The sequence below is a fragment of the Leiobunum rupestre genome, chromosome 1 (genome assembly GCF_980474605.1).
Source record: "Leiobunum rupestre chromosome 1, qqLeiRupe1.1.hap1, whole genome shotgun sequence".
Lineage (NCBI taxonomy): Eukaryota > Metazoa > Arthropoda > Arachnida > Opiliones > Sclerosomatidae > Leiobunum > Leiobunum rupestre.
Window position 1 is genome coordinate 19,702,395 of NC_143384.1, and position 16,603 is coordinate 19,718,997.

The 16,603-nt window shown below is 32.3% G+C and overlaps 1 protein-coding gene across 6 annotated transcripts in view; it reads right to left on the reverse strand.

Moving 5' to 3' along the window:
- Nucleotides 1-16,603, reverse strand: part of LOC149961275 (uncharacterized) — a 90,567-nt gene that overhangs the window by 21,985 nt on the left and 51,979 nt on the right. For 4 of the 6 annotated variants that reach the window (XM_090176457.1, XM_090176435.1, XM_090176431.1 and 1 more), the window contains exons 2-4: nt 3,567-3,632; nt 2,952-3,046; nt 2,687-2,876 (exon numbers count right to left, since the gene is read on the reverse strand). In XM_090176457.1, the coding sequence (XP_090032583.1) occupies nt 2,687-2,876; nt 2,952-3,046; nt 3,567-3,632 (351 nt within the window). Of the gene's footprint in view, nt 1-2,686; nt 2,877-2,951; nt 3,047-3,566; nt 3,633-7,037; nt 7,202-16,603 lie in introns of those variants that run through there. The other 2 variants (XM_090176448.1, XM_090176425.1) reach the window with 1 other exon arrangement.

The following is a 16,603-nucleotide window of genomic DNA, read 5'->3' on the forward strand; positions in this document are numbered from 1 at the left end:
GCCAAACATTCAAGGAAATAAATGATAATCGTGGAATTTGTCATACATCTAGAGTTAAATTACCTTCAAAAAGTGCCCAGATAAAATTGAATTCCCTGACGTTTCCCTGAATTTTTACAAATTCTTAAAATTCCCTGACTTTATAGGCCCATTTTTAAATTCCCTGATTTCCCTGACGTGTGGCAACCCTGTTATCAGTATAGCGGCCAACACGAGAAGCTTCTAAATAGAGCCTAGCGCCGCCGATATTTTATCTGGCGCCGCTAGAGGAACTAAATTAGTAGACATGCTACGTGCATACTTAGTACTCTAAATACGTTCTTGGTTTAAATAAACGCTTTAAAATGCAGTTTATTTTTAACACGTTATTTTAAAGTAAGTTAAAATCGAGAAAGTTTATTTTATAATAGAATTTGTAACGCAGGAAATAACCTTTTCAAAATGGCGTGGTTTCCGGTTTTTCAGAAGGGGCCAATCACAAATTACTTAACGCAATAAATCAAACGTTTTCGACACTCAAAGAGTTACAATTGCCTTACAAATACTATATTAGCTACATAAATCTTATTATGAATAAATTACATCCAAAGTTAAGACTAATTATTATTGTTTTGAAAAGTACATACGGTCGATGCTGCCAATTTAAGCCTTGGGCACCAAAAATAAACGGATATTTGTCGTCCGCTTAACCATTTAGTATTTAAAATAAGTTCCAAAAACTCTAAGTCAGCCTAAAAATCCATTAATTAACAGGAAAATTGGGCTCCGAAAATCAGTTTCTGATATCACTTTAGCCAGGGTCACACTAGAGCTTAAAACCCAGTTTAGGTCGGTTTGAATGCCAGTTTTTACCGCCGACGATAATTCTTGGTTCACACGTACGAAATCGCTTCACCCCAGTTTACCTTAAGCCTTGGCTATAAGCAATTTAAAATTATGACCAGAATTTGGAAAATACTGAAATGTATCCCAAAACAATTAGTTAATCATGTTTACTATACATACAGTCCTGGCTTTTTCCTAATTTATAAATGACCCCAAACGACTCATCAAAACGTTACAAGAACGTGTTTAAAAAGTCGCTTTCAATCCGCTATATTCAAAACGAGCAAAAAAATATTTTGGTTCCGATTGAAGAAGTTTAAATTTTTTAGGGCAAAGTGCGTTCGGTAACATTTAAAATACGTGAAACTCCATCACCCTTTTTCTGAGAGTGAAAACTTTTTTCAAGTTTGTATTAAGCTTTAGAAATAAATATAATTTAGAGTTATCCACCGGAACCTACTTTTTAATCATTTATAAAGACGTAAAAAAAAACCCCAATTTGTTCCAAACTTCAAACTTTCTATTTCGAAAATACCTTTTCAATTTATGTTATTTCTTTTTTAGAACATCTTTTAAAGATGATACGAGTAAACAATTTTAAAAATGTTTATTTTGGGTCATAATAAATAAATGGTAAACAAACTACCTTCGTAATATTTTCCAGGGTTGGCTTATTTAAATCAATTTGATTTAAATCATGATAAAAAAATCAAGATTTAAATTGCACAATTTCAATGGCAAAAAATGGGTTCTTAAAAAAATAAAATACATAGAAAATCTAACTAAAATATTAAATAGTAAATTAAATTTAATTAAGATTTTATTTAATTCAAGATTAAATAAATTGAAGTAAAATATTCGTTAATTATACAGGGAAAGCACCAATAATTGTATAAAAATCAATTCAATAAAATAAAAAACGATTTAACTAAAAAATTCGATTAATGTGCCAACTCTGATAATTTCACAACAGTTTTAGAAGTAAAATCTATAAGGTTGTTTTGATATTTTATGACGTAACCGTGACAGGGTTATTAGAGTTCATATGGTTAAACATCTTATCAAAATAACAGCCAGCTTTCCCACAAAACTGACTGGCGCCATCATGTGTCCAGAATATGAATTAAAATGGAGGTTACGAAAAAATTAATTATAACTCTGTATATTAAAGTTTTTATTTCGAATTTAAACTATTTTTGTTTTAAACTATATATAAGTTATTTATAATTATTTTTGTACAACATTTTAAAAAGGAATATTAATGTTATGTGTAGTAAAAATTTTGACCGAAATGTTTCTAGTCAGGACTACTGCCTGTTTTCAAATATTTTAATGTTTATGGAAGTCAGTGCCATCTAGGAGCGTCTGAGAACCCTATTGGGGTACTCAAATAACCCTGACCATAGAATAATTTTTTTTCCTAGATGCAATAAAACCCAAAACCAAGGATGCTGATTATGTCAATGTTTTAACGATATAAGCATCTTTAACTGGAAAATTCAATTAATAATTTGAATGCAGCAGAAACGTAATTAATATTTAAAAACTAAATTTAAACCCAACACCAGGGTTTCTGATTATATAAATGTTTTAACGTTATAAGTATCTTTAACTGGACAAATCAATTAATAATTTGAATGCAGCGGTAATGTAATGAATAATTAAAAACAAAATTTAATATACTTTGGTCTAAATTGACATTGCCAGTCTAGAGAACCTATTTTTCAACATTTTCATAAATACATTAGGTGATTTAAATCAATTAAAAAAATAAATTGATTAAATTCGCGATTTGAATTTTTTTTATTTAAGTCAGACAACCCTGCCCAACACAAATATTAAACAACAGGCAGTTACTTACTTTTGCAACCAAAGACTTGGCTTGAAGATAGAAAGCCTCCACCGTGGCACAATCACGTAACTGCGTTATGTGTTCAACAAAGTACTTGACCAGAAAATAGAGAACGAGGGGACCGGGCCCTTGAGCAAACTTTTTGGGAAATTCGTGTTCCAACACCCTCCTGTCCATCTGTAACCAGTTATAATGACCCCTGCACCAAAGGGAACGAATAAGCATTTAATTAATAATTAAATTAGAATTTATTATCTATTTAAAATCCACCTACGTTTCATCGATATAAGCTAAACCAAAATATTCTTTTTCCTTGAGGTTAAAATGAGAAGAGACCATGTCCAGAAGGTCGCCGGCGTATAATTTTGGCTAAAAGATAAATGTTATTTAAAAAAAAATTAAAATGGTTATTATTCATTTTGACTAAAGAGTTATAACACGTTTGGCTAAAAGTGAAAAGTTTAACTTTGTCTAAACATTTAAACAATTTATTTATTATTATTATTATTTTTGTACAATTGTTCTAAAGATTAAAAAATACAACAATTTAAATTAACTTTGGCCAAAAATCAACAATTTAAATAAATTTTGGCCAAAAATAAACAACCTAAATAAACTTTGGCCAAAACTAAACAACCTAAATAAATTTTGGCCAAAAATAAAAAACTTAACTAAATTTTGGTCAAAAATAAACAACATAAATAAATTTTGGCCAAAAAAATACAACCTAAATAAGTTTTGGCTAAAAATAAACAATTTAAATAAATTTTGGCTAATAATAAACAAGCTAAATAAGTTTTGGCTAAAAATAATTTTAAATTTATTGAACAATTATAAATGGGGTAAAATTGGTTAAAATTATCTAAGCCTTCTAAGGATTTATATTCACCTGTATGAGAATGTCGAGCCGTCGGTCGTCCAGCAACACGACTTGACTACGCCTCCCTTCCGCCATCTGTAGGAAGAAAATACCAATTATTTTAAGCTATTTGGCGGGAAATTTTGAAAAGGTAATTTTTTGCCAAAAATGTTTTTAATAGCAATAGGTGTTTCTATAAAATACGGGAGGTCACGTGTAAATGTTGCTTCTACGTCACAAGCTATAGTTAATGAAGATAGGGAGCACGCGCTCGAATCATTAAAGATTTAAACGCACGTGCCAATTAAGTACTAAAAAGCTTATGCTCGTGACGCGGAGAAAAACATATTATACCTTAAATTTTTTAGTTTTATTTTATCGAAACACCTATTACCACGTGCAATATAATTTTTATCAATAAAAAATTAATAAATATATTACATTTTTAAGTTAAATATCAATTTGTAAAGTTTGTAATATTATTTACAGCATCCTATATATAATTTGAGATTAAGGTCATAATTAATTTTTGATATTTATTTCATAGCGTATTTATTCTAATTCTTTAGATTTACAATAATAAATTTATAACAATTTGCAATAATAAATTTATAACAATTTGCAATAATAAATTTATAACAATTTGCAATAATAAATTTATAACAATTTGCAATAATAAATGTATAACAATTTGCAATAATAAATGTATAACAATTTGCAATAATAAATTTATAACAATTTGCAATAATAAATTTATAACAATTTGCAATAATAAATTTATAACAATTTGCAATAATAAATTTATAACAATTTGCAATAATAAATTTATAACAATTTGCAATAATAAATTTATAACAATTTGCAATAATAAATTTATAACAATTTGCAATATTAAATTTATAACAATTTGCAATAATAAATGTATAACAATTTGCAATAATAAATGTATAACAATTTGCAATAATAAATTTATAACAATTTGCAATAATAAATTTATAACAATTTGCAATAATAAATGTATAACAATTTGCAATAATAAATGTATAACAATTTGCAATAATAAATTTATAACAATTTGCAATAATAAATGTATAACAATTTGCAATAATAAATTTATAACAATTTGCAATAATAAATTTATAACAATTTGCAATAATAAATGTAATCTTAGTTTGCAATAAAATATTTAATGCAATATATATTAACTATTTTAAAACGCCACAGAAACGTAATAGTTTAAATTAATCATTCTAATATTCACAACGATGCCTTTGTACTTCCAAGGTAAAAAACCCCAAGGACCAGACAAAACACACCTCAAAACCACTTAATAGCGGTCAGTCCCACTCTACAGTACCATCGAAGGAGTGTACAATTATAAGTTAATCACGGCAATACTGTCATCTGAGAATGACAACCCCAACTAGTCCCTTTAAAGATAATGATATTAATTTTCATACCCAGTGCCAGTCCGCCAGTCGTGAAGAAAAATTGAAACAAGGGATTTGTGTGGGTAGAGAGAGGCTAGATTGCAACCCACACGTGGTGGGATGAATTAATTAGGATCAATTACATTTGGTAGATTTCGTCACCGAGACGAGCTCATTCCACAAATACAGATATAAAGTTTTATTACTTAATTACTAAAAATAGCTTTTAATTTTTGGCAATTCATGGTTATTATCAGAGCGGCTAGACACATAGCTGAAAATAACGACCAATAACCAGCTTAAATTTATATAGTAAAATAGCAACTTGGAGATTGTTTTTAGTTTAAAATTAGCAACCAGAAGTATATAAGAATTTCCTAGAGATAAGTATTTATGTTTTCCAGTTGAAACATACAATTTACTATGGTTTCCGCCGATTTTTCAGTGTAAAGTTTACATTTTACGCCATCAGCCGGAGACCCGATTCGCTAACTTGTTGAGCAAACTATTACATCTTTCTATCGTTAACGATACATATATTTTTGGTACAGGGTTGCCACAGATATTTAGATTGAAATTCCCTGATTTTCCACTTTTACCCCATGACTTACTTTAAACGAAATTTTTGCTGTTTTAAACGTTTTCCAATTGCAACTTAAATCAATTAAAATTCCCCGATTCTGCCCAGAATTTTGCACCCATTCTGAAATTTTCCCGATTCTGAATAGAATTTTGCACCCATTTTAAAAATTCCCCGCTTCTGCCAAAATTTAGCACCCATTTTCAAAATTCCCCGATTTTGCCTAGAATTTTGCATCCCTTTTCAAAATTCCCCGATTCTGCCTAGAATTTTGCAACCATTTTCAAAATCCCCCGATTTTAGCACCAATTTTCAAAATTTTCCCGATTTTAGAACCCATTTTAAAAATTCCGACATTTCTAAGTATCCCAGGCACGGTGGCAATGCTGGTCAAAACATAGCCAAGGCCTAACAAAAGCCATTTTATACATTTAATCTTTTAACTGTCACCTTTAGGCCGTCAAAGTTGGCCATTTAGGCCATACGTGCCACGAGAAATGACAAAAGCAACAGCATCAAGTTAACCTGTCCCAATGTTAAAACGTGATAAGGAATTCGTAAACAGTATTTTACGGTACTTCAAAAAAGTCTACGTCACTGATAATAGTAGCTGCGCGTTACTGCAGATAAGAGCGAAACGAGAAACCGTTGGGAACCCCTTTTGGAATGGTTGGGGAAAATGCTCCCCCGAAACATGGAGTTTTTCCATCACGCCATAGAAAAAAGTACCTTTTTGGAAATAGGCCAAACGGGTAGTGGGATGCATTGTGTACGATATACACCTGCGTAGGGAAATAATGGGATAGGTAGCCACGATTCGCACTTTCTGGTACACTACTCATGGTGGAAAACTTCACACTGAAAACACTTCATGATTACTTACATTATAATAACAATACTATTTTACGATAGTTCAATAATAAAATATTAAATTGCGACTAAGTTTTGGAGTTAAATTTAAATTGCGACTAAGTTTTGGAGTTAAATTTAAATTGCGACTAAGTTTTGGAGTTAAATTTAAATTACGACTAAGTTTTGGAGTTAAATTTAAATTACGACTAAGTTTTGGAGTTAAATTTAAACTACGTTTAATTTAAAACGACGTTAAAATTTAAACTACGTTTAATTAAAAACGACGTTCAATTTACACTATGTTAAAATTTAGACTACGTTTAATTTAAAACTACGTTAAAATTTAAACTACGTTCAACCTAAAACTATGTTAAAATTTAAACTACGTATAACTGATATTTAAGTTTTCGTTTAAATATAAATTATAATAAAAACTCATTAAATAGTAAATAAATTTTTAAAATCGACGAAAACCACTCATTTAAAAAAGGCATTTTAAGTCCGAAATAAACCAACCAAAACAACCCCAATTTTCCAAACCTTTTAAATGAGTAGAAATTTTAAACCCCCCGGGTCTAAAGGTAGACCCCCCTATCCCAAATAGTCATAAATCGAGGCAATAAAAATATAAGAGCCTACCTTTAACCTAATCTGCATATTATAGCAATGTTTAAGTCCGGCGTTGGAGCCAATGGCTTGAGTATCTTTACAGCGCGCGGAAAAGCGCATTTTGGCAATGCCACATTCGTCATCCATGGCGACACCGTATCCCATCAGCGGGATTGAAGACACAATTACGAAGAAACCTACTGGCACGCGCTTCTATAAGACTTAACTAATAAATAACCAACCAAGTCGCCGAAGCCAACTAAATGAGAAAAACGTTCACTTCCCCCGCCCCCTTCCTCTCACTTCCCGCGCGCAGGTTGACGAAGTACGAAGCAACTACAGCGTTGCCAGGTCCTTAAAATAAAATTATCGATTTCCGAAAACAATTATCGTAGGACTGAAAAGTTCGTAATTTTAAAGTTTGTGGAAATATTGCGGTTAAACTAGATCGAAGTTACGATAAATTATTTTTTTTAATCACGCTTAAATTAAAATCTTGAATAAAACTAAAAATAATAACATTAAAACAGTTTCAGCTTTAACCGGATTTTGCCAAAATAAAATAATCGTACGATCCAGGATTGGCACTTATTTTTTTAAATAAAAATCCAATCAATTTTTATTTTATTGAATTTCTTGATTTTTATACAATTAAAAGCTCTTTTCCTGTATAATTAACGGATATTTTAATTTTATCATTTAGCTAATCTTGAATTAAATGGAATCTTAATTGAATTTAATTACCGTTTATATTTTAGTTTGCTCAGATTTTCTATGTATTTTAATTTTTTAAGAAGCAATTTTTGTAATTTTGCCTACGTTAAATACATTGCATGATTAAAAAAAATCGGTTAATTTAAATCTTGATTTAAATCAGCCATCCCTGATACAACTCTGAATGAATTATCGAAAATAGCGTACGCCGTTGAAATTATCGTACGGCCTAAATATTAGTTACCAATCATCGCCGTGTACGATAATTATCGTACGTCTGGCAACGCGCAACAACTACAGCGCAGGCGCCGGGGGAAAAAAGGCGAGCTGATTAGAAAAGCGACGACACTAAGCTGACATTTAAGTCAAAGGCTGGGATTTAGGGATGAAGTTCAGCGTTTTTAATGTTCGGTGACGATGGGGAATTCAGATTAACGGTGGGAGTGTGGAATTTTAGTTAAATAGGTTGTACTATTTGTATCAACAAGTGGTTGGGAGTGAAGGGGAAGTTCGGAGGAATTAGCGAAGATGCGACGGTGGAGTGTGGCACTGGCGAAGAATTAGAAATTTAGGAGTGGCGGTAGATTTGGAATGTATTGTTTAAGGATGCTGTCCCGTGAGCTCATGCATCTTTCCACCGGATGACTCAAGGATAGCCTTTTTTGTTTAACTTTTAATATTAAAAGGTGTTTTACCTAATCTTACGTAATGAAATACTAAATTTGAATTATTTACGCAACAATTTGATAACATTTTCGTATTTTTGTTGATATTTACATTACGCAGGGTTGCCAGTTTTTTCACAATCAATTTCCCTGACTTTTCCAGGTTTTCCCGGACTTATTTTGTGCTAAGAATTTGTATTTCTAACCTATATTTTAGAAAACGTTTCCTATTTACAACCGAAATTAAATTCCCTGACGTTTCCCTGATTTTTAGATTTTTTTAAAAATTCCCTAACTTTTCCTTTATTTTTATAACCATATTCAAATTCCCCGACTTTTCCAGGAATACCAGGTTTTCCAGGTACCGTGGCAACCCTGATTACAGAAGTAAATTAAAATGTAATTGGATGTTATATGGGACGTTCCATACCGGTTTAGACTAGGGTGATTAAAATTAATTGAAGTTATATTTAAAAGTGATTTTTAAAAAGCGGCACTTCAAAAGAAAAATTGGAGTTCAAAACTCGAATTATCGAATTTATTTAACTTTGAAAAATTATATCATTTCAGAACTGGTGTAGCAGGATTAATAACGGTTTTAATATATTTTATACTCTAATTAGAGAGGTAAAATATCACGGATAATGTTTTACTATTTGGACCTAATCGGGGATGGGTAGATTGAACCAAAGATAATTTAAACTTCGTACCCTAGATTCGAAATCACTCTCTCGCGCGTTGCCCATAGCGTTTACCCACTTCCCGCCGGAACTCAGAAAAAATTCGCTCCAATGGTGGCGCACTACTGCCATCTAGGGATAGAAACTAATTTTTTTTTGGAAGTTGCGGTGCGTAATTTGACGCGTTTTGCGTTCAACTCGAAGTTTTAAAACATGATGGACCACAATTATAGCACTAAAAAAGTTTCAAATCGAAAGAAAAAACCTAGACTTACTAAAGGTGAGTAATATAATCTTACAAGCGATTCAAGCATAATTTGACTAAACTTAATAGTTCATTCAATTTCATTTACCATTTTAATAGGGTTCGTGTTTAACATCGACATTCTTAAGGAATATTTGCCTGAAATTTTAGAAATTCTTCAAGATTGGCATCATTACCGAAAGAAGATATACAACCACCAGAATTACCATTTGTTAAAGTAAGTTTTTATTGGAAATATATGATTTACAATTAAGCGTGTTTCTATAAATACTCTTGTTTAAAATAAAACAAATCTAGGCCTAAATATGGCGCCTTACCGCAACCGATGGAGCCGATTTTTCTGAGGTCACGTGCCGGAAGAGGGTAAACGCTTCGTAACAAAACCGTGAATGGGAAAGCTCTCAGTATTCGAATCTAGGGTACGAAGTTTAAATTATCTTTGATTGAACCACGATTTAAATTATTTTTTAAGAAAAACATTGAAATCACAATTTTAATAGTTTAATTACAAAAATTAAATTAAGATTATTTTACATTCGAATTATCGATATAAGAACCGGTCAGATAAGTCCCTATTTCCTAAAATAAAATAATCGATTAACTTTTTAACTAAAAATTTCCAAGGCTGAACTTAATATTAAAATTGGAAGCCAATTAGAATGGCTTGGACGTGTATATTTAAGTTTGTACTTTGGTGGGTCTTTAATCAAATTCAGTGTGGCCAGTTTTTTTTTCAGATTAAAATTTCCCGACTTTTCCAGGTTTTCACTGACTTTTTGTGCCACAGTTTTGTATTTATTAACCAACTTTTTAGCAATGGTTTCGTTTCCTATTTGCAACGGAAATTAAACTCCCTGACATTTACCCGATTTTTAGACTAGTTTTGAAAATTCCCCAATTTTTAGACTAGTTTTGAAAATTCCCCAATTTTTATACTAATTTTGAAAATTCCCTAGAGTTTTTAGATCCATATTTAAATTCCAGGAATTCCATGTACTGTGGCAACCCTGTTATTAATTAAAGTAACCGTTGAATTTTCAACATAACATCAAACTGCTGAACCTTTTAAGAAATTATTTGGCGGGAATTTTCAACGAAAATAAAAATGATAAATCTCTAAATATAATATAAAGACGCGGAACTTGATTCCTTTTATCAACAGTTTTTAATTTCCGGCGCGCACGCCGCCAAAAGTCGAAGTTAAGTTGAGTAGATATTACGTCACTTCCGTTTTCCTCACTCATTAAAAATATAGTCGCTTACAAAAGCCTCCATCTAAGGTCACGTCAAAAAAACCCTTTCTTTGCCTACTCATTTATAATATAAAAATAACACTGACGTAACAAAACCAATTTCATTTTTAAAGTCAAGAGAACAAATTATTTAATAATTTTTTTATCGACTTTTTGAACTATTAATGGCTTTGCTTCTATATGTTACGTAATACAAAATTAATTTTACCTTAGTTTAAAATTTAATTACTTCTTAATATTTTAGAAGCTATTTATTATTTTTTTAAAATAATTTATAATATAAAAATATAACTGACGTAGCTAAGCTAAATTTAATTAATTTTTTAAAGTCAAGAGGACGAATTATCAAGGTTGGCATTTTTTAAATTTTAATTTAATGAAAATTTAATCGATTTTCTTATTGAAAGCTTTTTTTATTTAATTTTATAACATTTTTTTCTGCAGGGCTCCCAGCGATTATTTTTTTAATTATAGGAACTTAACACAGAAAAAGGAATTTTATAAGTAAAAATCTCTTCAAAAAATAGGATTTATAGGTAAAAATATCTTCAATAAATAGGACTTATAGGTAAAAATCTCTTCAATAAATAGGACTTATAGGTAAAAATCTCTTCAATAAATAGGACTTATAGGTAAAAATCTCTTCAATAAATAGGACTTATAGGTAAAAATCTCTTCAATAAATAGGACTTATAGGTAAAAATCTCTTCAATAAATAGGACTTATAGGTAAAAATCTCTTCAATAAATAGGATTTATAGGTAAAACCTATTAAAAAATAGGATATATAGGTAAAATCTCTTAAAAAAATAGGATATATAGGTAAAATCTTCCCCATAAAAACCATTATAACAAAATTCAAATTTATTTCTATCACATTTAATATTGCTTCAATATTTACTTAAAACACGTTTAAATTTTTTCGGGATAATAAGATTCCATAAGAATGCCATAACGCTGTATGTAATGTTGCGAAAACGTATTACAAATAAAGCGCTTTCCTTTAAAATCTATTTAAACTTAAATATAAATTTAAAATTCTTGTAATTTTCATTTTGTAAATGTATAATGTATAGCTTAACTCTAAAAAAATATAACTACCTGTTTTCGCGCCAAAAATAACCAGTGTACTTTTTATTTCATTGTATTATATTATTGTATTCCAAGCTTTTAAAGGTATTTTCTCCCAACTTTCCTCCTGAAATAAACTGTCAACAGTGGGAACGGTCGAATTTCCAAGAAAATCGCCAATTTGCGAAAAGGGGTAGTTTCTCTGATTGTCCGCCGTCATAAAAATCACTTCTCAAGCAATTTGACTTCTTTGGGATGCCGCGTGCCAAGGGATGGCTACCTGGGGTTTAAGAAAGGGGTGGTGGAACAAAGCTTTCGCCGGTTCCCAGCGTCCTACACTGGGGCCTGGGCAGATCTCATGGGCCCGCTAACCAGAGGTCTTTTTCCAAAATTTAAACTTTGATTTTTTCGTGTAAATAAATGCAGTTTTTATATTTTCTAATTCCAACGCATTATTTAACCTACTAACACGTTACCAATCACCAATTACCATCACCTAACTTCAAGACCGCAACAACTACCTAGTAATCAGCTAGGCTAATACCCAAGGCACCACCTTAAGCCTAAGTCATCAAGCGACTTTTGAAGCCATTAATTCAGGTGGCCGGGTTACAATGCGTAGGAGGGTGGTGGCAAGCCCTGTATATACCCACTGTTTCAGTCCGGTGGAGATATATATACATTTTCTCAAAGACAATTAGCTCTTCCAAACCGCAACATATAAGCAGACAGGGAAATAAGTGCCAAGTTAAGTCCTATCATGGTCTTGGTCCTATCTATGTACAGGGCCCCCACTCAAATCTTCAATTTTTTTATAGGAAAAATAGGATTGTATTTCTAAAAATATAGGACTTTATAGGACTATTTTTTCCAAATTATAGGATTTTATAGGACTAAATACGCTATTTTATTTACTAACTTTATGCATTTAGAAACAAAATCTATATTTAGTTAAATAAATCTTTGATTTTAACTTAAAAGAAATAGAAACAATTAACCATTTTATCACAAAAATATACTAGTTAACAATAACAAAAGTATAGACTATAATAACTTTGAATAGCAATTTATCCTATAGCTAAATTCTAGGTTAAATCTAGGGTTGTTAATTTTCCGGAAAAATAAAATGCGGAAAAATTTCCAGAAAATTTTCCGCAAATCGGAAAAATAAAAAATTTAAACATAAATTACTTTTCAAGGGTTTTTAATGTTTTAAACTTTTTATCGATTTAAAATGACTAATATCAGTAAACATACTACAAAACATTAATAGTGTTACATTTCAACCAGTTTAAACTAGTCTATAGGTTTAGTTTTACTTTTAGATTAGAAAAAATGAGGTGAAAATGCCGCTTTATTTAAATTTGCAAACAATATATTAGACAAATTATGGAATGAAAACGTTTTTAATATTTTTCGGAAAAATACGGAAAATTTTCCGGAAAAAAGGCCTCGGTAATTTTCCGGAAAATTTTCCGACTTACAACACTAGTTAAATCTAACAATACACCAATTCGCATATTACATACAGGGAAACAAACCTTTACAAACCGCCATCGAGTATAAAATTTTAATTTCGTATTTCTACACTAGATGACACCAGCGTGTACATTTTGGCGCAAAATTTGAAAAAATAAAATATTTTTTTTATTTATTATATAATTTAAGTGCTATTTCAAGCTGAAAGTTTACATAAAATATTTTAGAAAATATAGTTATACAAAATTTCAGCTTTTAAATAACCACAATTTAAATTAGACTTTCACGGATATTATCATTTTTGTTATTTCGGATTGTAAACTGATGGCGCCATCTAGTAACAAGTAGATTATTAAAAATGTACACACAATGGCGGTACCCCTGTAAAAGGGTCTTCTCCCTTATTATACGCGTATTAGTGTATTTCACTGACATAATGAGTGGCGGGATTTGAAATGAGCAAAATATCAAAATTATAGGATTTTATTGGACTTTTTGGGGATTTTGCTAAAAATATAGGATGTTATAGGACATTTTTGAAAATATAGGATTTTATAGGAATTATAGGACCTCTGGGGGCCCTGATGTAATATATATCATTATTATCAAGCAAGTGATTTTTGAAGATTTCCAAGTTAAGGTGTTTAGTACATTTCCCATAAGCGTTTCACCAGCTATCTAATGAATTTTTTTTAATTATAGGGATTTATAGGCACAATTCTTAAAAAATAAAAAAAATAGGAATAATTTGAAAATATAGGAGTTACAGGTACTCTGGGCCCTATGTTCTTGTCTAAATGACCATATGGGCACTTTGCTTCTTCTGGTAGGTAATATAAAATTAAATTATTCTTAAGTTTAAAATGTGATTACTTTACAATATTTTGGGTTTAACATTTTCACTACTCATATATGTTTTTTTAATAAAAAATACTTAATTTAATTGATAAATTGATTTTGGACATGATTTTAAGCTCTAATTTCAGAAGATATTTTCAGGTTGCTAGATATCATTTTGAGATATTTCGGGTCGAATTTACAATTTTATTTCAAGATGAATGAAATATTTGGTTCTGTATAAAAAATCTTTAAAAAAAGGGAAAATCGGTACTTTTGCAATAAAAATAGGGCCGGGTTGGAAAAAAGCCGGCTTTTTATGAAAAAATCCAGACCAGTGGTTTTAATTGGCTATATCCGGTTTTTTTCGGTTATAGCCGGCTAAAATATAAACGGTACCTTTTACTTATGTAAGTAGAAATTGTCTGCAGTTATTGTCGTAAATAAGAAACTAAACAAATAAAGCGAAATAACTATATAAAATAACTGAATTCTTTTGATTTCCTCGGGAAATTCCCCTTAGTTTTTGTGTATGACAGAAGGGAGGCTGCGAACTTTGGAACTTTAAACCTACCGAAAAACTGGTAAAAGTAAACCGGTTTCTAAATATGAAACAAAAAATTAACTAAATTTCTAAATAAAAACTATTAATTTACTAAAATATTCATATTGTAATTTTTTTTCAAATTAAAGCCAAATAAATCTGGATTTTTTCAAGTGGCTATATACGGATTTAACCAGGTGGCTATAACGGGTATGGCTGGTTCTATGCCAACCCTGAAATAGGGTAAAATAGGGACCAAATGTAATACAAAATGAGATCATTCTTTAGAGTAACTAAATTCCAAAACTGCCTTTTTATTTACATATTTTAAATTTTACAACCTAACAGGGAGGCTCTGTTCTACAAATTAATAATGTTAGCAAACTTGTGGCGCTACCTTATGTACTATGTTCGAACTATTTTATCGTTAATCTTCAGATTTGATTATTTTGTAAACAGTCCTTGAGCAGATGTTTAAAGATATTTTAAGCCTACGATGGTTTCTCTGCATTTCACGAAAATCGGGAACTTTAGGGACCAAATCCCGATTTTAGGGTAGATTAGGGACCTTGAAGAAAAATACGGACTTTTGGGTATTTTAGGAACCTGGTACCTCGATTCAACATCGCGTCTGCTCCATTTTCGTCTACCCCATTCTCTTAAACATAATGGAAGAAAACGTAGCAGACGACGTTATGACGTCAGTTTAGTTAACCTTCAGGAGATAGGGGGGGAAGGAAATTTTCTTTCACTGACTTTCGGAATCTATCCATTTTTCTCTCCAATCTCGTGAAAATAACTTCCCTTAGGTCATAGTGTCGTCTGCTACGTTTTATTTCATTAGGTTTCTGAGAGTGAAGGAGCAGACGACATGGGCAAAGAACTAGACTCACTTGGCCCGTGGTCGGATCAACTTTATTTTGGGGGACCGCGGTCGGATCAACTTTATTTTGGGGGACCGCGGTCGGATCAACTTTATTTTGGGGGACCGCGGTCGGATCAACTTTATTTTGGGGGACCGCGGTCGGATCAACTTTATTTTGGGGGACCGCGGTCGGATCAACTTTATTTTGGGGGACCGCGGTCGGATCAACTTTATTTTGGGGGACCGCGGTCGGATCAACTTTATTTTGGGGGACCGCGGTCGGATCAACTTTATTTTGGGGGACCGCGGTCGGATCAACTTTATTTTGGGGGACCGCGGTCGGATCAACTTTATTTTGGGGGACCGCGGTCGGATCAACTTTATTTTGGGGGACCGCGGTCGGATCAACTTTATTTTGGGGGACCGCGGTCGGATCAACTTTATTTTGGGGGACCGCGGTCGGATCAACTTTATTTTGGGGGACCGCGGTCGGATCAACTTTATTTTGGGGGACCGCGGTCGGATCAACTTTATTTTGGGGGACCGCGGTCGGATCAACTTTATTTTGGGGGACCGCGGTCGGATCAACTTTATTTTGGGGGACCGCGGTCGGATCAACTTTATTTTGGGGGACCGCGGTCGGATCAACTTTATTTTGGGGGACCGCGGTCGGATCAACTTTATTTTGGGGGACCGCGGTCGGATCAACTTTATTTTGGGGGACCGCGGTCGGATCAACTTTATTTTGGGGGACCGCGGTCGGATCAACTTTATTTTGGGGGACCGCGGTCGGATCAACTTTATTTTGGGGGACCGCGGTCGGATCAACTTTATTTTGGGGGACCGCGGTCGGATCAACTTTATTTTGGGGGACCGCGGTCGGATCAACTTTATTTTGGGGGACCGCGGTCGGATCAACTTTATTTTGGGGGACCGCGGTCGGATCAACTTTATTTTGGGGGACCGCGGTCGGATCAACTTTATTTTGGGGGACCGCGGTCGGATCAACTTTATTTTGGGGGACCGCGGTCGGATCAACTTTATTTTGGGGGACCGCGGTCGGATCAACTTTATTTTGGGGGACCGCGGTCGGATCAACTTTATTTTGGGGGACCGCGGTCGGATCAACTTTATTTTGGGGGACCGCGGTCGGATCAACTTTATTTTGGGGGACCGCGGTCGGATCAACTTTATTTTGGGGGACCGCGGTCGGATCAACTTTAT